Here is a 24,985-nt window from a genome sequence, read left to right as displayed (position 1 = left end):
GAACACATACCGGAGCCTCTCCTTTTGGCAGCTTCTGACATTTCGTTGCTTATTAATAGAGTTCAACCGGAGCTGCTCATTTGAAATTAATATCTTTCATTATAAATGACAAGTAAACACTCAGAGCAGTGGAAGATGACCTTGGAGATCACAGGGGTCCAGTAGCTACTCCAGCTGGATGCCTGTCACCCAATGACCATATCGCAACGGTGCACGATGCCACCAGCCATCCCATTGCATGGACAACTCTCCATTCCACCTTTCCACGGAGGGCACGTCCCTTGACCTTGGCCATGGACACATCCCATCCTTTTGCTAAGCCGAGCATCCCCAGTAGGTTCCCGACGCTGCAGCGGTGAGCTGGCAATCCAAGGCACGTATTTCCAGCCTGCCTCTTGTCTCCCGAGCCAGGCGGCAGGGTCTGTGCTGGGAGCGCTAAACAAACATGCAAGCTGTGCTTCTGGAGCAGGAGACTCCATCGTTATTCTATTGAAGTGCAACGCTGCAGGTTAATTACTATAACAAGGTGGATATTAATGCAACAGGGAACTGTAATTGGGAAAACAGTAAGTTTTTTCCATAATTTGCCCTGTTGTCTGAAAACAGTGTCTCAAGTAATTAACCCTCTGACAATTTTTCGACTCTACCTCTGACGATGGGAAGCATTCAGCTCGAGAGGAAAGTGTCTTCTCCTCTTCCCCCAAAGTAGAGCTTGCCCTCCTGCCCCTTGGCAGCAGGCGTATAACCAGTTTAAAGTCAAAACTCTCCCAATAATGAAAAACACTGTTTCCAGACAAAAGGACTCCATAGAAATACAACGGCCAGCATTTAATTAAAATCTGCATTTGGCAGCGTGTTTTATGGGCCTCAGAGATGGGATGCTATTAGCCAGCTTGGCCGCATGCTCCGAACAAATCACGGCAGATGAGTGTTGGCACGGCATGGAGCACAACCCAGCCTGCTGCTCCCAGCCAGAAAATCAGAATCCCCATCAGTATCCTGCAAAACCTGTTATCTGCATGTCTGTGACTTTACAGAGCTGTCTTATTAAAAATATTTGAATATTCGAATATTTAAAAATAATGCATTTAGCTGAAGAATGGAGGGGCTTACATGGACAACCAAGGTCAGTCTGCTCTCCTAGCAGGGACAATGGGAATAAGTCCCTGGAGTACTCCAGAGTTATCCCGAGTGTCTGGGGGATTCAGCTTTCAGACAGATTTTCCCTTCCTTGCCAGTCTCCTAATAAGTGGAGATGAGCCTCATGACTGTCCCCAGCCGGACAGCGTGATGACAAGGGTGTACACTCCTTCCATGCCCTGCAAAGGGCTGAAAATCTCCGTGGTCTGGCAGGGTCATTTACTCAAGGGCAGATCAGTCCCTCTTCTGCCAAAAATATCTTTGACACACAAAGGTGTCAAGGGAAGTGTAGCTGGCAGTGCTTCTGCTCAAATCCGAACTAAAATGGACACCTTCCTAGATGCCGGTGTGCAATATATGACTTCCACATGCTCTTTTTTTTTGGTGTTTATTCTGTAAAAATACTTAATCGGTGAATATCATATCAAGATAGATCTATGCAATGCTTTTTCTGATTCAAAGCACTGTAGTCCTCTCAGTTCTTCCTGACAGAAGCTTTGTTACACATCACGGGGATGGGAAAGGTATAAAACAAATGTGGGCTGCACTTCTACCCACAGAAATTAACCCATAACACGTTTTAATTGCTGGGCCAGCATGCAAAGATTCACTTTGATTCACTCTCCTTAAATTTCACTGGGAGCTTTATATTCTTTCCTATTTAGACTCCTAAATGGAAAATAAAGTTTGCTTGATTCAAGAGCTGCTAAAAGAAGGTAATTTAAGGTTCCAACCACTGACATTTATTTGTTATATATGTGCAGAGCCTCGCGGCTTTACGTTCATTTTATGCTGAAGCCTTTAAACACAACAATGTAAAAGATGAAAAATAGCCAAGCAGAGGAGCTTCCATGTGGTGTACCAGCTAGTGGCACCGGTGAACATGGTTTTAAAGCAACGCCAGTGAGGTGCACCAGAAGCACAAGTGACCCTGACAAATTTTGGAAAGCAACGGGCGCCTGTGCAAGAGCTGATGCTCTGACCCACGGTGAAAGCAGCGTCCTGGGCACCAGGAGCTGCCGGCTGTGGCGCCTGGCTGCTCTGCCAATGCCTCAGCCCCCATGGCCCCTTCACCAATCCATTCGTTATGTTCAGATACTAAATAATTTTTTTTCTCCTTCACCATTCAGACTTTTTGGATTTATCCTGACTTCACCAATGCGAAACTCGCCCACTGCAATCAGCTCCCGTGTACTTGGCCCCACACTCTGCGTGTGCTTTAACCCCCGCATCCCAATTTGCGCTCTTCCTCCTCCGTTCGGCCGCTTTGTTCCACTCCAACACCATGTTGCGCTATACTCCGCATATCCCCCTCCTTCCACTTCCCTCTGATTTCCCCCCCTGCAGCACTTCTGCAATCACCCGTGCCACATCCTTTCTCTTCTACCATTGCCTCTCATGCATGGAAGTGAAACCAAAGGCTCAGGATCAGTAATTACCCACAAAGCAAATCCCACTTTGCGTGGTTAAGACAGCAGTTTTGGCTTGCACTGAATGCCTCTTGTTCCCCAAAGCCGTTTCCCCCCCCCAGGGGGGCTGCAGAGAGGGGACAGAGGAGCCCAGAGAACATCACACTCCCATCCTCCAGGATGAAACTCCCAGCCCCAAACACAGGAGGGCTTGCTCCCGGCAGCTGCCCGTTGGGGTCTGTTCCAGTGACAAACAGCTCACAGTGGGAACGAGAACTGCCCATAATAGTCTAGCAGCATCTCACTGTCAAACCAGAAATGAAATGTGTGAAAAACCTGCCAGAACTTGCACGTGCCTGGTGCAGGAGGCGTGCGGCTCTGACGGACCGGAGCTCTGGGCAGGCAGCACTGCTGCTGCGGGACCCTTCACCAAACACTCAGAAATTGTTCCTTTTTCTGCAGAAAATTCACATATTTCAAGAGACCCTCTAGCACAGGCACTGTATCATGGACCCTAAATATTTATTTTTTTTTTCCCACAGGAAGCAATTTTGTGTTCTAGTTGCTAATCTGAACCAAAAAAAGCATTTTCTATCGGCTACCAGCATCTTCTCAAAAAAATTAACAGCGTTTTGTCTTCAAGCAAATAGCTGCTGCTCTGCCATTAAAGTGAGCTTTATTCAGCTCCATGGTGCTCACTGATTTAAAGGAAGGAAAGCAATTATCTGTCCACAGAGCAGTTTTCAGAGCTGTAATGAAGCTGTGAAATCCCGTGTCAGAAGGGAAGGGTGAGCATATACAGCCCCTGCTCCAAAATCTGAATATTCCCATTCCCGGTGCGCGATGCACGAGCCATTACCTGAAATGAAGTGGGGGGGTTTATATTAACGCGGGCTTGGTTCCAGTGCTGTCCCTTATTTCCACTTGAAGACCACAACGGGTTCTCTATCGCCGTCTGACCTTTCAACCGCAGGTAAACGTTCAAGCTTCCTAGAAGAGAGGTGGAGAGCTGGAATGGGTTAGGCTGTGATGGAGCGGAGGTGCTGGGCTGGGCTCAGCAGCAGTCCCCTGCTCACCCCCCTCCCCATTCTGCAGGGGCCTCTGCTGGGTCTGAGCGGATGTGGAGGGGCTCTTGCCATAAATTCTAAATCTTTTCTACTTGGGAACAGTGTGAAGTGGTGACGAAGTGAGGGTGCAGGGAGTGTGGTCCCCGCCGTGGGCAGGGCAGGCGCACCCATCCATCCCTGCAGCTCAGCAAGGGCACAAGGCTTCCCCAGGTCAGATGGGCAAAAAGGAGTTTTCTGTGTTTTAGTGCAAACGAGGCATTTATAACCTCCTTACCCAAGGATAAATAGGCAAGTTGGTTGCTTTATGCTTAGCTCTTGCTTATACTGTCCAGCTTCTTGCTTACTCTGTGCATCGTTTAACTGACGGAGTACCACAGAGCCTGGCAAATCTATCCAGAGATAGATGTGATGCCCCTACTCCTGCTAGGGAGTATTTTTGAAGGACAACATAATCCTCTGAGTTAAAATAACCTCGATAAAGTCCCTCACTGTGGAGGAAAACCCCACAGACCTGGGTCTCTCCCCACTGCTGAGCATTAAATTATTGGTTTCAGCAGAGTCATCATTTGCAACAGGTAACGAAGCGCCTGCATTCAGCAGCCCTTCTCTCTGGTTAACCTCACTGTCTCAGACCGCGAACAGAAACCAGACCATCAGTGCACCAAGAGACAGCAAATGCATTGACTTTATCTACCAGGGTTCAGTAATTCACACTTTGGAGAGTTAGTTCCTCCTCGCCTGCCACTGTTAGCTGCAGGTGTGCGGGGCAGCAGTGCCTCTTGGGACCATGTAGATCATTGTGCATTTGAGAAAGTTCAGATAGCCAACTTCACACAACACTACTGCTTTTTTAACATGTTAGGCATGGCAGCTGGGAAGCTCATACAAATTATATTTGCAATGAAACCGCTCCGATGCGAGGCAGCTGCGCAGTGACTCAACTCCTGCTAATAAAAAGTTCTGATTTCTGGGACTGCAAAACTTGCGCCTTGAAAAACGTAAGGCTAAATGTGTAATGGAGCAGAAAATATTCTCATCATGGCTATTTCACCAGGGTGCCCAGAATGAGGCCATACATCTTCTTTGAAGGAGGTGGGGGAAGCGATGCTTGCCGGAGCGACTGGGCAGCACCGTGTCTCCCACTTGCCTCCCACTGCAGCAGTTTATTTTTCAAATGCAAGGGAGGGTGCACAAGCTGCACAAAGGAAACACAGCTTCTAACCAGGCCATTCTGTCTCTGCCTACTCCTGCCTAAAACAAAAAAACCTGGAACAGAACGGGCTTGGAAGAAAGGCAATGCTCCGGAGGGTTCCCTGGAGCAGCTCCCAGTCCAGCCCAGTAACACGTCACAGGGCTGTGCAGGGCTGCGCTCAGCCCTCGTTCAAACAGCAACAACAGCTCTTGGGCAAGGTTGATATTATTCAGCTACAACAGTTCTCCCTTCCTGCCCATCTGCTTCTCCCCAGGACTTTTTTCAAAACTGCTGTGCTGGGTCTATGGTCTGAAAAAAAGCAGGGGCTTAGACAAGACTAGCTGAAGTTATAAAATGAAATTATAAATAATGTTATTTTTCTAAAAGACAAAAAGCAATGCCCATACCAAGCAAGGGATGAATTGCTGGTTAATAGTTTCACCTGTTTGTGCAGGCTGATACAGCCTGTGCCGCACGGCTGGTTGGAATAACTGAATAATTTAGGTATGAAAAGCATGTAATTCCATCCCTGCTGAGGCTACAGAGATTTCAAATCGTTCATGGCAAACTCAGCCTCTATGTCATGTAATTTCTTCAAATTAATAGCAGAATGACAGCAGTTGTACCTAAAATACAAAATTGCCATTCCTGTACCAGCCACTCTCTGTTGTTGCCCAACATGTTGGGTAGGATGGGTGTAACCTGCCTGGCCCTCATCGCTAGATACACACACACCCCTGCCCGAAACATCGCTGAAAACTTAATTAATGATGCCTGGGACAGATGCTTATCCTTGAAATTCTTCCAGGAAGGTTTTGTAAAAGTTCCGTGGCCTTTGCCACGCTGATGCTGTTGGGGAGGATGGGTTGGGGATGGGGTTCACACCGAGGTGTGTCCAGCAAGAATCCATCTCAAGATTCCAAACTATTCCAAACTCTAGACAACTGGGTAATGAAGTGATGCTTGAGTCAGAGACAAAAACAGTGGGCAGGAGGAGCAGCTGTGAAATAAGGGATAAAGTTAACTTTCTGACAGCATCCTGCCAAGCCAGCACAGGGTGCTCCGGAGCCATCGCCAGCTGCAGCGTCGGGGTGGCATTTGGAGTGCTCGTTACTCCGCCAACACAAACGGTGCTCACAGCGTGCTCTGACAGCATGTTCTGCTGCCGCTGTTTGTTTTGTGATGGCTCTCTAATGATAAGAAAAATTATTGTTCTTGGAGTGTCAATTAGAAATGCCCCGTTTTGGGATGTAGATGGAAAAATGGGAAATCCAGATTGTTCTAAAAGATGGTGACAGCTATCGAGGAACTACAGCCTCTTTCTGTCTCAACACAGAGACACGATAAGGACAGTGACTCTTCACTCATTCCCCAACAATGGCATATTGTTTGCTGCAAATCAAGTAATGGGAACTTCTATTTTTCTCCTGCTTTGTGAATAATCTACCTTCTCCTTTTGAAGAATGGGGAGCAAAGCACGTGTGCTTTCCCTGGCAGCCAGCAGTCGCAGCGTCAGCTCTGTGCGATCTGTCAGGAATCGCAATCTGACTCAGAAGTAAGAGCCGTCCATTTTAGGGAAAGCAACACTTTATGTTTCTGAATCTAACCGCTGTGGCATGGGATGTGGGTCCCTGTCCATCTCGTCAGAGCTGCGCTATAGCGCGAGAGCTCATCTCAGATCTGTGCTCTGCTCTCTGCACAGATGCCCAAGTACCTCCCCTATCGCTGCACAAATCTTCAGCCTCTTCTCCAGAGACACCAAAGACCCGAACAGCAGGCTCAGAAGCTGAGCTGGATAAATTGGTAGGCTGTTTGTTTTCAATACAGTACAACAAGCATATTCCCAAAAGCATGTCTCTGGGGTCACTCATTTTTAAGAATGGAGGATGAAGTATCTTTTCCTTTAAGCCTCCAAGACCAGTCCACACCAGCAACGGAGCATCACAGCAGGATGATTTTCCATTTTATTAGGGATCCTTCAAAACCTTGTCGGAAATGCAGAAACATACGGGTGAGCACCGAAACTGTTTTGGAAAAAAAATACTTTGCCCCTAAGACATCAGAATGATAACCCTAATCCTGCTTGGAAATCTTATGGGTACTGATAACTAGCGAGAATAAAGCACCCCAGTGGAAACGCTGACTTGCAGCACCCAAGTCTGCTGAACAATGCTATAGCACTTTGGATGAAAAAAATCAAGGTTTAATGGCTATGTATCTTCCCTGAACACATTTTTCCTAGGTCCATGGAAGGAACAGGCTGGAATTTATTTAAGCCAAATTCCCCCGCAAGACACTTCAGATTTTCAGTGAAGCCAGGTCCAGAATCAGCAGCCCAAGGTTATTCAAAAGAGAGAGTCTTCAGCACAGTGATCATACTGAGGTCTCGGTTAGCAGCTCCTATCCTGCTCTTGTGAAGAAATCAATGAGGTGGCAGTGCATATTACAGCCCAGAGCTGCCCCGACTGGCAGTGCTCATTCCCAAATGGGGATCAGAAACACCTTCGATATGTTGGTTGCAAATTCCAGAACAGTGGAGAAGGGTCAAGGTTTCTAACAGCTTGTGATAAAACAGTAAATCTGTTTTAGCAATAAGATTTAGAATTATCCACAGGGGATTAATCCTTAATGAAATGCAACTCTTCTGAAAAAAAAAATCAATGAAACACTTCCCACAGAATCATTGAGGTTAGAGGCACCTCTGGAGATCGCACTGCCCAAACCCCTGCTCAAAGCATAGAGCAGGTTGCGTAGGACCAAGGACAGACACTCCACAACCTCTCTGGGCAACGTGCTCCAGCGTTTGACCACATTCATAGCAAAAAAAAATAAATTTCTTAGGTTTAAATAGAATTGCCTCTATTTCAATTAGTGCCCATTGCTTCTTGTTCTGTCCCTGAGCATCCTCGAGCTCCATCTTTACACCCTCCCTTCAGGGGTTCATATACGTTGATGAGACCCCATGAGCCTTCTCCTCTCCCAGCCCTCAGCCTTTCCCCACATGAGAGATGCTCCAGTCCCTCCATCAGCTTTGTGGCCCTGAGCTGGACCCTCTCCAGTAAGCCCATGTCTTTCTTGCCCCAGGGAGCCCAGCACTGGACCCAGCACCCAAGCTGGGTCTCACTGGTGCTGAGCAGAGGGGCAGGTCGAGGGAAGGGATCCTCGTCTGGGCAAATCATTGTGTTATAATAACCCCCTTCCTAACCCAAAGTAATTTCCAAAACCACAAACCTTTAAAAACTCATCCAAGCAGTTACCTAATCAATACAACTACTCATACAATAATTCTGTGCTTAAATCATGGAAGTCTTAGAATATCATCACTCATTGGGTTTTTCTTTTCATTATCCTCATGTGAACAATTTCAGTGACAGAGTTCACATCTGGGGACTCAAATATATATAATTTGTTGATTTCATCATTTATTTATTGCATGGATGTTGCATTCTCATGTGTTTCATAACACTGTCATTTGAGGAAGTAAAATATTGAATTTACAAGACGTATGAGGGCACATTCAAACACATGGTTGATGTTATTAATTTCCTATTTTTCTGTCAGTCTGCTCTTCAAAAACAGAATAACAAGTAATTTTGTACAAAGCCATTCAAAAGCAGATCATTTTGAACATTAGCTAGAATGATGGCAACTACATTTTTTAATTAAGGAACAAAAGTGATATTGAGTGATTCTGGTTTTTGAAAACCACGTGCCTACGTTGCCGTGAATAAATCTTGTGTAACTCAGATCACTCGTCACCATCTTCATATGTGGGTCAGCTGCTTCATCAGCCAGCATTATAGATGGGAATTCAAGAAATTATGCATAAACAAGGGCAATCTCAGCAAAAAAAGCTAAGGACACAGACACTTGCTGAAAAGGTAGCGTGGAAAAAAACCCCCAAATTATACTTTATCCCAACCCTAAGCTATTCCAGAAAAACTCTTCATGTTTGTAACTTTTTTCTTCACTGACCAGTAGTCTGCTATCTGACCTTATAGGACAGTTTATCTTTTTTTCACTAAGCATGGCATGGCTCAATCGCTTCCTTCCAATAAGCAGCCAAGCTCCTGCTGCAACGTAGATCGAGGACAACGCGGACCTGGGGCTGCGTCCGGGCGCTCAGCAGTGCAGAGACAACCAAAGAAAGACCAAGTGAACTTGTCTCCTCTATTTAAAACCTGACATCTGCCTGCAGGCAGGTGGAGGTTTCCCGAAGCAACCACTAGAATGCACAGTGAGGATGTGCTTCCCCTTAAAATAGATATAAAAACACATCAAATCAGCTCAGCTTGGCTCTGGAAAGCCTCTTGACACACTGGTAAGCACCGAGCACCCCACAGGGATTTACAGGATTTATAAAAATTGGCTGTCTATCGTTTATACTTTCATATTTTCCCACACCTTTTTTTTTTCCCCACACTACACAAAGAAATTAAACGTGTGTGTCAGAAGAGCTCTGACTAAAAACTGACTTACAGATACACCTTGAAAATATACACTCCCCCAGCTCATGAGTGAGTTTCACAAAGGAACCGTGTGCTGCTGCATCGCACATGGGCTGTGCCGCTCTTGCTGCTGGCACACAGGGAGTGCTGCTGCTATTTTCTTGATCTTGAATCTAGTGAGGAGTGGCTCAAAACACTGTGTTAGCACCAGGCAAAGTCCTTCAAACAGGGGCTGGAGCAGCTCCCGTGTGAGGACAGGCTGAGAGAGTTGGGGGTGTGCAGCCTGGAGAAGAGAAGGCTCCGGGGAGACCTTCCAGCACCTTCCAGTGCTGAAAGGGGGCTACAGGAGAGATGGGGGGGCTCTGGATCAGGGGGTGCAGGGACAGGACGAGGGGGAACGGTTTGAAGCTGAAAGAGGGGAGATGGAGATGAGATGTGAGGAAGAAATGTTTTCCTGTGCGGGGGGTGAGGCAGTGGCCCAGGGTGCCCAGAGAAGCTGTGGATGCCCCATCCCTGGAGGGGTTCAAGGCCAGGCTGGATGAGGCTTTGGGCAACCTGGGCTGGTGGGAGGTGTCCCTGCCCATGGCAGGGGGTGGCACTGGATGGGCTTTAAGGTCCCTTCCCACCCAAACCATCCTCTGATTCTATAATTCTATGAAATATTGTATTTTCAATTTTCATGCTCTGAAGTTCCCTGCTCAAAACCTCACGCAAGCACAAACCCCTTCCCAGCTGTAAGACCAGCTCCTGCTAGCATGCCAGGCAGTGGAAAACACACTTTTACAGCAATTAGGATGCTCTCAGGCATCTCCATTGCCAGCTGTGGTTGACACTGGCCCTTGCAGGCGTTGGCAGTCCTCCCGTGCTTTTGTCGCACACAAGTGGGCATTTCTCCCGAAGTGAACAGACCAGGTCACTGGCTTTCTCTCACCTATGTGCTGTCCATACATGTGATAGTAGAAGCTAAAGCAGTAGGCTGTGTTCGTAGCTCCGTAGGGATTTTTTGGAGCGACGCTGAAAAGAGGACTAACAAGTCTGGCCTTTTCTCCCTCCAGCCTGGGGCGCGACGTCTCGATGTACATGTAGAAACCTAGGAAAGCCCAAATGGAAATCGTTAGGTTGCTGTCTTCAAAATCCAACACGTATACATGCAGGAGGACACCAGGGCTGTCAAGCATCTTGATTTATTTTTCATATTTATCTGACATCACCATGGTTTCTGGGACATATTTCGACTGCATTAAGCCCATGTGCTTTCTACAACTGCTTCAAAGACATGTTTTCTACCGAGAGTAAAATCAGGGCTGGCAGGTCAGTACTTGTAAACAACTTCAAATCGATGTAACATTGTATATGCACAAGAAAAAGAAAAAAAAACCCAACCTCTATGATGGGGTTCAGACTTCAGTCTCAAGATTGCAATTTATTCCCATAAGCAGTGAGGGGGGAGGACTTTTAAAATAAAGGGAAATATCTTGATGGAAACCTTTCAGGGAACATTTTCCACTGGCCATGTCAATCAGATGTTTGAAAGCTCACTCTCATGAAAGAAGACAATATTCATTTATGCTGATGCTGGACTGCGCCAACAACAGAGATAGCATTTACTTAATCCAACCAAGCAAATGCAATGCAGCATGATTTTTTTCTCACCTTTGGTAGTGCAAGCAGGGGGCAGACAATAAAATAGCATGAGTTACTGCAGTACTTGACAAATCCAGCACAATGTGTCTGACTTTTCAAATGCAAATACAAACTGCAGTCAAGATGACACACTTCTGTTAACCGGGGTAGCAGATTGAAAATTACACATTTTACCAGCACCCAAAGCAAAAACGGGGAAAAAAAAAAAAAAAATCTAGTTTTGACAGCTTGAGAGAGTCCAAGCTAGAATTTAAATGACATGCACCAGAAGAATATTTCGAGATGTGCCAGAATATTTCCCCACTAGACAATAAAGTGAAAGCAATCGCTTGGGAAATGGCACAATAGAAATGATACAAGATGTTTGATGGCACCGTTAGTGGCTTGTGCTTTGGGACAAGCCGCGCACCTCAGAAACTGCGCAATTTCTTTTAGAAGCCCTTGAAGTATGCTTATTCTTGGTATGCTCATGAAAAATGCCCCAGTTGGCTGCATGGGCTGCCCCGGCCAGGTCCCTCATCCCAACGGAGCAGCAGAGCTCCGGGTGCTGGGGACCAGGCACATCGCTGGAGCTTACCTTCCTTGGAGCCGGTTCGATCCGCGTTCGGCCCCGTGTTGGGGGTGTATTTTGTGTCTCTAGTGGCAGTGCTTTGTTTTGTCCAGTCGAAATTGTCCGTGTCATCTTGAGTGAAAAGGCAAATGTTACCGTCCTCAAACCCACAGTGGAACTCTCCTGCCAAGGCAGCAAACAAGCGGAAATTTAGTGGCTGAAACTATTCTTCCTATCCTTCTTTGCAGAAGTACGTGTCAATGATAGCAAACACGCTGCGGGACGATGCTTATTAACAGCACTGGAAAACAGATGTACACTTATTTTATGTCAGTCTCTAGTGTTTAGTGTATGTTTTCTTTTGCAGTAACCTCAATGGAAGATAAATCATGGTCATCAATCTGTGCTGGTGTTACTGAAATTATACTTGAATCTTATTGTATAGCTCCTCCTCACGTATTCAGATATATACAGCTGCCCTTAGAGACACTGCCTCTTCTTACCCAGTTAGCATCTCTAAAAAGCTGAGATGAACAGGCAGAATGACCATAAAATATGAACTATGGGGAAAAAAAAACAAAAACAAAAACAAAAACTGAGAAGTGGGTTATTTTGGTTTAGGGATAAGAACATTAGCGAAAAGAGGACAGCAACTTTTCAAACTTATCTCCAAGTGACATCTCCTAAACTATTCTTGGTTTTCAATAGGAATGGGAAAGCAAGAAGTGGTTAAAATGAGAGCAAAGCAGCTTTAGGATACACATGAAGAACATCTCTAAAAATCAGGAGAGTGAAGCACAGGAATGGATCGCTCAGGAAGAGCACTGAGTGCCTATCACTGGATTATAATAACCAATTAGACAAACACCTGGGAGGAAGGTTTAGGGCTATCTGAACCTCTACGGGCAGGACCAGTGATTGTGTCATGTCCTGAAGCCATGTCCTAGATTTTCACTAAGACTTCTGTTAAGTACTTGAGGTCAAGTGGTCAAAGCCTAGGTCTAAAGAATAGAAATGCCAAGAACCCCAGGGAGGATTACTAGCATCCTTTCCTTTGCGAAACAGAGGTCCGTGAGACACACTGGTCCAGTGACCCTACCTGCTGGGTTATGATGGGATGAGAAAGTCCTACTGTCAGACATTTAGGAACCAAAATAAATCAAAACTTCAAGGTTCAGTTTTCGTCTCAGAACAGCATAAGGCCCCGTGTAGTAAAATGTGCAAAAGCTTAATTTTATGCACTGCTGAGTTTACTCTTCCAGCAAGGTCAATTGATTTATCTGAGAAAACAAGCAAATCTCTCTTCTCCAGGGAGAATGCAGCTGTCTGCACGCTGTGTCGGCTCCGGCTGTCTTCATAGGGGTGCCATTTATATTCATTGTTATGAGGAACTCTAACACCACGCATCATGGGATTATTCCTCTGTGTTAAACTGAGAAGGTATATAAATGTTTGCAGGTTTAGGGTTTCGGTGAACTATAAATCCACTTAAGCCACTGGAGCTTCACTGTAAATCAGTGAAGACAGAGGGACCTGGAGCTTAGCTTGGATATGTACTGCTAAGCAAGGATGCTGGTCTGAAGCTTATTTAAAATCAGGCAATACTGCAGACAGGAAAAGCAGGCTTGAAAAATTCATTCCAAACCACAGGGTGCATTAGGAGTGATTTCCAAGTCTTCATTCTGCTTCTGCCTGTCCAAAGAGCAACACAAACTGTAACCCCTCCACAACAGTCAGCGTAAAATGCTATTTTATAAAATCAAGTCATCAAAAAAAAAAAAATGCAGCCCACAGAAACTTCCTTGGTTACTAGCACCTCAAACACTGGATTTCTCAGTAAATCCATCAATTCTCCAGGAGAATTAATTTCCTAAAGCACAGTTCCTTAACTAGCAAACATGACTGATAAACGTCGGTGTGATGGGGAGCCCATTTCAGGACCTTGCCCCTTGCTTTGATTCTGGAACCCAGGTCTTCTGAATCCTGAATTTTGAATGATGAAGAAGTGGCAATCCAGAAAATCCATCAATGGAGGAGCACCATCATGAGCATTGCAGAGAAGAAATACAATGGAGGCCTGGTTGTGGTTCTTCCTCAGAGACAAACAAAACAAAGAACAAGGCCACGAGGAATACCTGTGGCCAGATTACAGCCAAAATCCTTCGAGAGAGAAGTATGTGAATAGATGCAGCCCAACATCTCTGTCTTTATCCTTAAGACCACGACAAGAATGCAAAGACCCTGACAAAGCTCTTGAAAGACACAAGGACTCGAATGAAGCACTCTGAGCAAAATGCCAGCTGTGCGTCTCATCTCCAGTAATACCTTTTACATTATTTGAGCTCCAAATGTGCTTGTTTTACACTATATTTTGTACATTTGGCTTCCACCTCCACTTATGCAAGCCCCTCCTATAGCAAAAATGGTGCTGCTTCTACACAGTAATGAAATGAAAGAGCAAAACTAACTAAAGGAAAAAATTTCTGACTCCCAGATCCAGTCCTGCAGCAAAGTGAATGAACACAAAGCATTTTCAGACATTCAGCAGTTTCTAACACTGCCCCTCCGGTACCTTAAAAGCTGCATTTGCATGTCACACCATGCCCTCAGAGCTTCGTTAAGAAATTCCACATCAGCAGAAAGAAAGATTTTTATTCAAGTTAAAAAACAAAACAAAACAAAACAAAACAAAAACTTCAGGCCGGATGAAAAAAGGTAAGTAAAAGTTTGCCATTTATTGAATAGGAAAAATGGTTTCATGTGGGACTCTGCCATTTGGAATACATTGGAAAAGGTTAGTGCTAAATATTCTTAGCACTGAACACTTAAAAAATGACAGAAGAATAAAAATGGGAAATCGTTCTCCAGGATTAGCTCAGTACTTTTCCTATGCAAGAAGTAAGAGGATGTAAATAGATCTGGATGGTCTTGACCTGCCCATTAATGGGGCACATGGAGTGCAGGTGGAACAGCACTTCCCAAGCACCCATGGGTGCTCCAGCTCACGACACCACACAGATCACTGCGGTCTGCTGAAAGCACCAACAACGGTGGTCAACTTTTGTCAAAGCACATGCCAGCTCTGGAAGTGGATTAACAATGAATTATTAACAATTATTAACAGGTTATTAACAATTTCATTGCAAATCTGGGCAAAATCTGAACCTGTTCTCGTGGTGAAACACTCTTCATTGTAGGATGAATTTTTGGCATCTGTTTCCACAAAATTCAAGTTGAATATGACTCTGTAACATTTGATCTCTTCCATCTAACATCTAATCTTTTCCATTATTCTGGTGTAACTTCTAGTTGCTCTAATTGATATGGAATCTTTATGGTTTATATTAAATGGTTTATATTATATAGGTAGATCTAAGGCTACTTCTCAGTGTTTAAGTCATTTGATGCTACTTGCTCATGTATTGCAGAAATTTCACAAAAAAGAAGGATTGATGCAATGTGATTATTCCAGAATAGAAGCAGGAAGAACATGACTTCAGTTTCCAATTCAGGTACCTTCTACCAGCTGAATACAGCCTTTTCTCTTCATTCACAACGGTGTAAATAAGATCAGAATTCAGCCCAAGAGGTTTAGAGAAAAACAGTTTTGTAGAAAGTGCAGAGAACAATGAGATCGAATTCGTTATAGCAGACAGAATCTCTCTTCTCCAGCTTTGAACCCATTTGCAGACCAAGATTTCTTCTCTGTCAAAGGATTTCACTCAAAAAGTCTTTGGGGGAAAAAAAAATCACACTAAAATTGTAGTCATCTGAAAGAAGTTACTCTGGGCACCCTGTAGTTCTGGTGGGCAAACGTCCCCATCGCCACCAGTGCAGTGAGAGGCAAGCGGATGACGGGAACGATGGGCAGGAGATGCCTTCCCTGCCTCGAGCTCACACACTCCCATCGCAAGGGCCGTCCGGATGCCACCTGCGCTCTACCACGTGGCTCCTACGGCTACAGAGACATTTTGAAAGTGAGACAGTTTCAGATCTTAAAATCAGAGAGGAGTACAACGTGAAGCACTTGGGATCGCAAGGCAATTTTTTCTTAACATCATAGAATATATATTTAATATATTAATTAGCAAAGGTCTCATCTACTGCTCATTTAAATCAGTGGGAGTGGTTCCTTCAGTTCCTGTGAGCTTTGAACTAAGCCTGGATTAATTATTCATGCATCGCACAAGATCTTCTGCAAACAAGTTTAGAATTTACAGAGAGGCTTAGCCGTGGTGCGTGAGAGATGGAGAGGCTGCTCGCACAGCCCCGTGCTGCTTCTCTGCCTGGTTACAGCTGCAATAATGGCGGACTGAATCCCATTCCCTATTCAGGAATGGTTTTCACATATATTGATAAAAGCAAGGCTATTGGCAGAATATGTTGTGACAGCAAAAGATGCATTCTCTGCGGGGTGGAAGAAAATAATGAAACAGATGTGGGGACTGTTTAGGAACAGGGTGTCTTTAGTGGGACTTACTAAAGCTCCAGCCCAGTCTCCTGGGTGTGGCATTTGTAGGGATTTAGTACCCATGGAAAAGGATAAGAACAAAGTGTAGGAGAAGTCCTTCCTACCCTGCAACATCCCTGCGCCTCAGCTTCAGCACATTAGTGAATCCACAGTCAAGAGTTTGTGTTTCCCATCCTGCCTGTGAAGACAGCTCCTGTGAATTTGTCTAAACAGTTTCACACCCAAGTCACACTTTTGGTGTCCACATTTCTGTGTGCTAATGAGGTCTGTGATTCCTGCATGCTCTGCATGAAAAAAAAAAATCTTCTTTTGGTTTTAAAGCTGCAGATGAGCTTCTGACTACTGTTGGAAGTACCAAAATAACTCAAGAACAGCAAAGGTAGTTCTGATGCAAGAATAAATTAACTCACAGAATTTCATAAATTTTTATTTCAAGATTTTTACCGTACCTATTGAGGCGCAGACACAGTCCCTACACAGTACTTGAACTTTCAGCTATTTAGTTTATCAGTATTTAGCTGCTCCCATGACTAAACCACAGCATCACCCATATACATGGAGCTGCAATGCCCACAAATGGATGTTATTTCAGAACATGAATATTTTTCTTTAGATGAACTGTTTGGGCAGTGGGAAAAAAAGATGAGCAGGAGCTAGAATTTTTCCTTCCTTCATCTACTTTTGCTTTAGCACCTTGGCAGACAAGAGGAGGGACACCTTTGCCGCCAGCCGCACTTGTGGACCACACAATCCATGGGCTGCAGCTGGAAGTGAAATACTTATCATTTAATTTTTAACTGTACAGGACAACGGGTGCAAGGACAATTCTTCATACGAATAAAAGCTAAAAAGATAAAGAAATACTTACGTAGATGTGGATTTACTGGAGCTGGAAGACAGAGCAAAAATAAAATTAGCACAAAGGGGAAATTCCATTTCATCAATGTTCAGATTATCCTACATTTCCCATAGATTGTTCCCTACCCATCAGGACCTGGATGAAAATAATGAATTACTCTTCTACTCAATAGATAGTACTGTTCTTCAATTTAAGATGTCTGTGTACATGGGTCTTAAGGAACAGACAGCACTTGCATTCTTCTCAGAAATGCCAATTTTCCTTTTAAATAGCAGAAAACATAAGCACAGCAAGTTTGTGAGAAGAGGTTTGATCTCATTAGACCAAGAGACACAACCAAGAAAGAAACATGAAAGTCTTCTGGCACATAAACCTATTTCTAGGGCAGGATTTAAAGAAATTTAAGAAGATGACAAAGGAAGGTGAAGTGGGCCGTCCTTTGCTCTACACCCCACCTCTGCCCACCCCTGACCCCATGGCAGGAGCAGCCCATGCTCACCTCTCTCCTTGGGAGGCATCAAAAATAGCTTTGCCAACATTGCAGAGAACCTTGACATAACTTTGCTAAAAAATATTATTTCTCTCTTTTCTTTTATGAGTCTGTGCAATGCCCTGCATGGCACAGCAGGACTACTGGGTACTGGGAGTATTTGGGGAAACTGGTCAAACCGGCTCTCTTATTTCACAGGCCCTTGGCAAAACTCTAAAAACCTCTACAGCCATAATTCTTTAATATTGGAGTTTATCTACTTAAGACCTTAACATGCTGGAACAGAATACAAGTCACATCTCAATAGTGCCTACAGATATCTTGACCATAGGAATGGTCACCAAAGGTTTAGGTCCAGAGCAACCTGTACAGTGCTAAACATGGGAAGCGGGGTTTGACCGAGAAATTGAGTCTGCAGTTCTGTGCTACCTGTGTGCAGAAGGGTAAATTTGAGGATGGCTGACTTAGGAAACGGGGATCTTCTGCTATCTGCCTTTGTGCATGTGAGAAACAGAAGGATGCTACACTCATGGTCAGATTTTAATGTTTATAAATACGTGAAGGGTGAGTGTCAGGAGGATGGAGCCAGGCTCTTCTCTGTGACATCTAGTGATAGGACAAGGGGCAATGGGTTCAAGCTGGAACATAGGAGGTTCCGCTTGAGTATGAGGAAAAACTTCTTTACAGTGAGGGTGACAGAGCACTGGAACAGGCTGCCCAGAGAGGTTGTGGAGTCTCCTTCTCTGGAGACATTCAAAGCCCACCTGGATGCGTTCTTGTGTGATCTGATCTAGGTGTCCTGCTCCGGCAGGGGGATTGGACTAGATGATCTTTCGAAGTCCCTTCCAATCTCTAACATTCTGTGATTCTGTGATTCTGTGATTCTGTGATTTGCATGCTATTATCAGAAAATTTGAAATAAAATTTTATCTCCAAATAACGGGTACATCTGGTAATGCTGGACCTCACAACGAGCGTTGCTCCATGTTTTCTTGATGCCCTTCCCATGCCATGTTTAACAGACATGAACTCTTGGTTGGCGACCTCAGCCACAGATTCTGTGTAGGTCTAGATTCCATCTGAAGTTTTCAAAGCAGCTCTAAATTAGCAACTCTGCCATTTTATCCTACCTGCTCTGAAACAAATGAGCAGCGATTTGCCCCTGTGCAATCTTCTTCAGAAACTTAGTCATTACATTCTATTAGATAACCTCATCGCTGCTACCAACCAACTACCTTTCGTTCTCCAAGAAAGATTCATTTTGTGAAAACCTTGAGTGATTGAACTTGGAATTAGCTGAAATCGCTGGGAACTACATTTACTGATGCTTGATTGGTAACTAAATGTACGGGCTTTTGTGGAAACTATCATCAGGGTGTAACCCTGAGTCACGCTACTATTCAGATTGTTCACAGTAGAGCAAAAAAGGCTTCTTGCCAAGCTAGCTTCAGCTCACACTGATTGACAAAAGCAGAAAAACAAACTCAAGCAGTTAGGGTGAACTTATCTAAAATCATAAACTAGGAAAAAAAAAAAAAAAAACCAATGAAGAAAACCAGAAAGGTCACTCTTCTAAATAATACAGCACGCTGCTATAAGACAACATGGAATGGCTCTGGCTGTCACCGTGGGAAGGCAAAGTCACTGCGTGCTTGACACACGGGTAGCATGTTAAATTAGCCATAAAGGGAAATTAATGGATGATTGAGGGAGTAAATTCCCAAGGCTGACTTTGAAATGGCTGGAAAAGCTGTGCACCTCGGAGGGTTGGCACTGCTCTGCTCGGCCAACCCCGGCTCGTGCTGGGAGGAAGGTTTCGCTGGCGGAGAATCTCGGGAGGAGAACAAAGTGTCGTGAAATGTTTGAGCTTGGTTAGAGCCGAGACGGATGATCCCTTAATCTTCCTGCCTTTCCTTCAGCAAGCAGAGGATAAAACCTGCTGGAATTTCAGTCTGTTGGTTGATTTTGCTTTTCGGCGATGTGTGTTTGTGAAGGTCACAGCAGAAAAATGGGGACTGGATGGGTTTCCTTATTCGGTGCAAGCACATTAATGCAAAGACAGTTACACCTACAGATCCGTCCCAACACAAACACTTGTTCAGCTCGAAGCAGACGCGTATTAGATGTTCAGCTGTTACGTTTTTTGCCACTCGAAACTGCTTACTTGTGGTAATTACAACCAGCACCTAAAAGCTTTAATCCAGATGTGTAGTCCATACCTCTAAGCACTTGATTTGCACAAGAGAAGCAATATTCACTGTAAATATTGACACTCGACAAGGAGAAGGCTTTTTTCCTCCCATTAGAGCAATTATTTATAGCACTGGAGAATACTGGAAACATGTGTCTATGCAAACTTATAAATTCTATAATTTATGCCCTATTTGGTACCAATTTTATTTTTCTGGAGCTAGAAACATAATAACAAGAATAATACCAATAATTAATAACCACAATGATATACTCTTCTTCCACACAGAACATGGGCAGTGTCCAAGCCCCAGATGAGAACACGCGAGCTGGACTACAAAGCAACCAGCCACCATTGTCTATCTACTGCTGATCCTACATACCAATGGCTGTAATGTTGGGTAGTGGATTATTTCATAGAAGGGAGCTAAACTTACTTCTTTAATCACTGGTTAACTTTAAAAATATTTAAACAGAAGTGCCTATCGAAAAGAGCAAGTGCTGAAGTTTTAATCGGAGTAGTTGGAGGACTTTGCAGACAGTTCGTATCAAATAGGCTGACACAGATTTAGGCAAAGTGATGGAGAGCATATTGAAACTGTTACTACGAGACACATCTGCTGTTACTACAAGGCGTATCTGTTTTGTGCAAGCCTACGAAACACTCGTTAGTGCTACTTAAATTGCCCTGTTTGGATTTAGTCGGCAGACTGTGTTCGCTAGCAGAGTAACATATGTGTCTACCAAAGAATTTGTCAAGTGATGTTTGGCTGTAATTATCAGTGTCGCTCCTACTGTGCTGATTGCTCTTTTCTGTCATCCTTTTGGCACGCAGGGGAGAGAATAATTCATGGCAGGCGAGGGATTCCCCTATGAAACGCTCGCACCGTTGGTAAGGTTTTGATTCACGGGATTGGATGCTGCGGAGTTTTTATTTTGTATTTACAGCTCCCACTTGGGATGGCAGGCTCTACTGTAAAGAGCTCATTACTGAGCTTTTCCTGCTTTATAGTCTCCTTGTTTTGGATATTCAGATGGCTACCAGCAGGCTACCACATCGGAAGCTGTTATTTTTATATATTAGCAATTTCCACACTAATCTCCAGTTGTGGGTTTTCATTTAAGAGGTGATGATGCATCACGTACCAAGAAGTGGAACCCAATAAAAATGACTTCACAGATAGCATTAATGTGGCTTAACTTTAGCGATCTAAAAGTTAGACACCTCATCTAAGAGTGTCATCGGAGTGTCTCTAAAGTCACCGGAGAGATATGGGCATGTCCAGAGGGTGATCCATCCCCTGGAAGAAATTTGGAGAAGCCTTCCCCTCCCTAGTAAGGCAGCAAATGCAACCAATACACTAGAAATGTCGTGTTGAGCCTTACACACTTTATGACTGCTCTAGAGAAATCAGTTCTGTGCAGATTGGAGACAATTCTGCCCGAGATTGTCCTACTACAAAAGACGAGCTTAAGCTGTCAAAGTAAAATCGAGGCAGTGCAGGGCTTAGCTATCCTCTATTTGCACAAAAATGAAGCTCAACTGTAAAAGTTAATGCATTTCTTAAAGGCAAAAGACACTACCACCATTTTTAGCAACTCTAACTACAATGTGTCCCATCTGCTTTGCACACTGGCTGCATTTTTTTAAAAATAGGGTGAAATCCTATTAGCCTGCTTATAAAGTTAAAAAAAAAAAAAAAAGGGAAAAATATTTGAAATTGGAATCCTTACCATCAGTACAAATACATTGGTATATTTGAAATATAAGAAAAAAGTTTTTTTAATCTAAGAGTGACTGAGCACCAAACAGGTTGCCCAGAGAGATTATGAATTCTCCATCCTTGGAGATATTCAGGACCTGAATGGAAATGGTCCTGGGTCATGGTCCTCCAAAAAAGGGTATTTGTAGAGCGGTGGGATGAGATAAAAGGACACACACAGAGCCCCACTGAAAATATGAACATTCAAATATTTTCCTCCTTGCCTGAAATCTCACAATTAAAAAAAAAAAAAAAAAGTAATGGGAGAAAAACGTAAAAAATTATCTTAGTTCTCCTTTTAAGAAACATTCTCATAATGTCTTTTATTTTCTGGGTAATGTCTATAATTATTTCTTCCATCGATGCAGGCCTGCTGCTGTGCATCCTGCTAGCCCATTAACTGCTTTGCTCAGATTCCAGCATTTCAGATTAGAAGTATTGGATTTGCACTATAATAACGTATGTGATAGCATTACTTTCCAGTTGAAGCTATAACATCCTTAAAATTAGCCTGCTAAGAGTTTGCTGACACTATAGTCATGGGAAGAATGCTGAGATTAAAAAAAAAAAGGAATTTTTAAGCACCCAAAACCTCAGCGGTTCTGGCATCCCTGTTCAAAGGGAAGTCTCTTGAGGTTTATCTTATCGATTAGCCTCTGGCTCATGATTCCTGAAGCTGTGAATTTGTCAGCACCAGCGTAACAGCGCTGAGTATTGCTCCAAAAGCATCCCTCCATCTGGAGCACAGGGCAACGACTTCCCCTTTCTGGAATTTTGCATCGGCACTTCATCAGCATGAAATGGGATGTTACTCACATCTGCTGCTAATGGCACATTCCAGCAGAAGAATTTGCAGTAGACAAAATGCGCCTTTTATTCTGCACAGGAATGTTCTTCTTGCCAGCCAGGGGATAGAAACGTGAATCACAGAATGGTTCATTAAAACCTCAGATTCTGCATGGTTGGGAGCCAGAGCTGGGACCTCAATCAACCTCCTGACACTCGCCAGGCTACAACCACCACCAAAAGGGATCCGCAATGACTGAGTGACCCAAAGGGCGTATTTTTTTTTTTTTTTTTTTTTTGCTCTTTATAGGAGCACTGGTCAGTATTTAAGTCATGGGAGAAATTTCAGGGTCCACGGAAGCGGGCAGTGGCTGCCTGGCACGAGCTGGTTGTTAGCACACAACTCTCCCTAGCACAGCCAACATGGAGAGATTGGGATTGCTGCAGAGAAATCCCAAAAGTCTGGATGAAGCTTCTGCTCCTCATCATCTTCAGGAAGACCCCAGGTCTTTGTCTGGTTCATGCGAGGAGCCCGAAAGAGCCCAGACTCCTCTCACTGGTGTCAGAAAGTAGGCACTGTTAGGGTAAAGAGTCCCAACAAAGAGACAAATCCAAAGGGAATTGCAGCAGAAGGACCATCTTCTCCTCATTTGGATGTTCACAGATTTAGTCAACAAGTCCATCTTTTAATTGAGATTTTGTTCTCATGAGCTTTGGGAAACACAGACTTTGCAAACCCTTTCTGTAACAGGTGAAACCTAAGATTCATCCGTCAGCATCGTTAGAAGATCTGGCATTTAGTGAAATGTGCAACCATATTCTTTAAAAATTCTTGATTAAAAATTGTTGTTTAAGATCACTTAATGTAATTTTTTCCCTTTATATTAATACAGTGATAAAAATAATTTATGATGCCATAGAGTAGGGCTGATCATTGACCACGAAGAACTGCACATATGATGCACAAGACATTGGATTTTTTTTTTCAGATACGTTCAGTATTTTAAATTAGCTTATAATAATTTTTGAAAGTGATTGTTGACTGCAGATTGCTTTTGGGCTTTCTGCTGCATATGGTTTCCTGCTTTGGGCTCTCTTCAGTAGTGTATAGCACTGATTACTGCTGGATCCAGCTCCTGGAGCAATTGGACCTGCATGCCATGTGGCTTTTGTCCTGCGGGGTTAGCAAGGTTCCTCATGATAGAACCACAGAATCATAAACAGTCTGGGTTGGAAGGGACCTTTAAAGGTCATCTAGTCCCTGCCATGAGCAGGGACATCTTCAACCAGACCAGGCTGCTCAGAGCCCCATCCAGCCTGGCCTTGAATGTTTCCAGGGATGGGACATCTACCACCTCTGTGGGCAACCTGTGCCTCACCACCCTCATAGGAAAATAATTCTTGCTAATATCTAATGTGAAGCTCCCCTCTTTTAGTTTAAAACCATTACCCCTTGTCCTAGCTCTACAAGCCCTATTAAAAAGTCTGTCCTCAAACGTTAAACTCATATTTTCATGATTCTACATTTACAAATACCTCCCCTGGCACACGCCTCCCTTTCTCAATTACAAAAACTTTCCGCTCAGCATTCCAGGTTCCCATTGCAAGCTGCACAGATATCTTCAGTAGAGGTATCTTCTCTCTAAGGTACATCCTGCCCATTCACTGTAATTTTTACAGAGGAAAAACCAAAAAAAAAAAAAATGAACCAGTTATTCATTAAAGAAATACCCTGAGAAAGGTATTTTGAGGGATTTGTCAGAGCTCTAGGAATTCATTCCTGGTAATGCTGGGAGACTGAATGGAAGGATGGAAGAATACTGCATTTTTCTTGTTACATTAAAGTGGACAAATCTTTGTCACAGTATGACCTTTTAGAGGAAAATATATAAATAACCTTTTCCACTTGCATAGAACAAGGAATGGTCACTTTTTTTATTTTTTAATATTCACATTCAAACAAAAACTTCTCAAAAAGTGCTCATTCCAGGGGGAAAAAAAAAGTATTTTGATGGCATCAAAACACTGATTTGACCCTTTCACAATACTACTTATTTTGTAGTTTTTTCTACAAAACTCATTGCCTTTCAAAGCGTTCAAAGTAAGACAAAAACTCTCAAAACGAGCTATTTTATGAAGCTAACATTAATTTGTTCTATTTTTTCCTTTATTTCACAGAAACTTTGATACAATTTTGCAAGTTGACTGTTCAGAGATTTTTTTTTTAATTATTATTGTGAAACTTCCTAGAGGTGGAGACTATAATTTTTACCCAGTTCTACCCAGAACCCTCCTTCCTGGGAGCCCACACTCATCCCTTGCATCATCATTTGCAGGACTGGCAACCAGTTCACCCAGTACAACCCAGTGCAGCTAGAACCTCCACAGCGAACCCACCAAATGCACCGCAACACATTTCCTTGTACACAAAGGTCTTCTTACCACTATACTTGATGACCCGAATAGTTGAGTCCCCCTCCCCAAATCTGGTGATGGGCGTTAGACGGACTTCATACGCCTCTGGCTTGATCAGCTCAGTTAGGTTGTAGGTAATTAATTCTCCCTTTTGAATATTTCCATTCACTGTAATCTCCTGCTCCCACCAACGCTGTTGTCCAGCCTAAAAATCAAAAGAAGGATGCAAATGTCAGAGCTTTTGGGATAGACGTTGCCTTCACCTTGGAAACGAACAGGAGCACATGCGGACCTGCGCTACCCTGGGTGCTTGCTTCAACCTTCCAACAACCCAGGAGGAGTAGAGATAGAGCAAGACCACAGACTTCCCTGAAATAACCCACTACTGAGCATTTCGGGAACAGAGAGACGAGATCACACTGCAAACCCATTGTAGCAAGAGGCCACCCCCGCCTGCCATCTGCCAAAGATTTCTGACAGTCATCAGACAGAGACTCCAGCAAGGGACCAAGCACCCAGGTTGCAATGATGTGTAAGTACCCAAGCATCCAAGCAGATGCT

At 43.9% G+C, this 24,985-nt stretch overlaps 1 protein-coding gene across 1 annotated transcript in view; it reads right to left on the bottom strand.

Moving 5' to 3' along the window:
* LOC104468833 (MAM domain-containing glycosylphosphatidylinositol anchor protein 2-like) overlaps positions 1-24,629 on the bottom strand; it is a gene marked incomplete at its 5' end in the record, with an annotated part of 27,572 nt that extends 2,943 nt beyond the window's left edge. Inside the window, 4 exons of the mRNA XM_010083086.1 lie at positions 3,409-3,539; positions 10,188-10,346; positions 11,478-11,633; positions 24,452-24,629. Coding sequence (XP_010081388.1) covers positions 3,409-3,539; positions 10,188-10,346; positions 11,478-11,633; positions 24,452-24,629 — 624 coding nt within the window. The remainder of the gene's footprint in view (positions 1-3,408; positions 3,540-10,187; positions 10,347-11,477; positions 11,634-24,451) is intronic.
* Between the last annotated feature and the right edge of the window lie 356 nt (positions 24,630-24,985).

Source organism: Pterocles gutturalis, unplaced genomic scaffold, assembly GCF_000699245.1.
Source record: "Pterocles gutturalis isolate BGI_N339 unplaced genomic scaffold, ASM69924v1 scaffold18050, whole genome shotgun sequence".
Taxonomy (NCBI): domain Eukaryota; kingdom Metazoa; phylum Chordata; class Aves; order Pterocliformes; family Pteroclidae; genus Pterocles; species Pterocles gutturalis.
The sequence above is the reverse complement of the archived record's forward strand: the minus strand, read 5'-3'. Positions and strand labels throughout refer to the sequence as shown.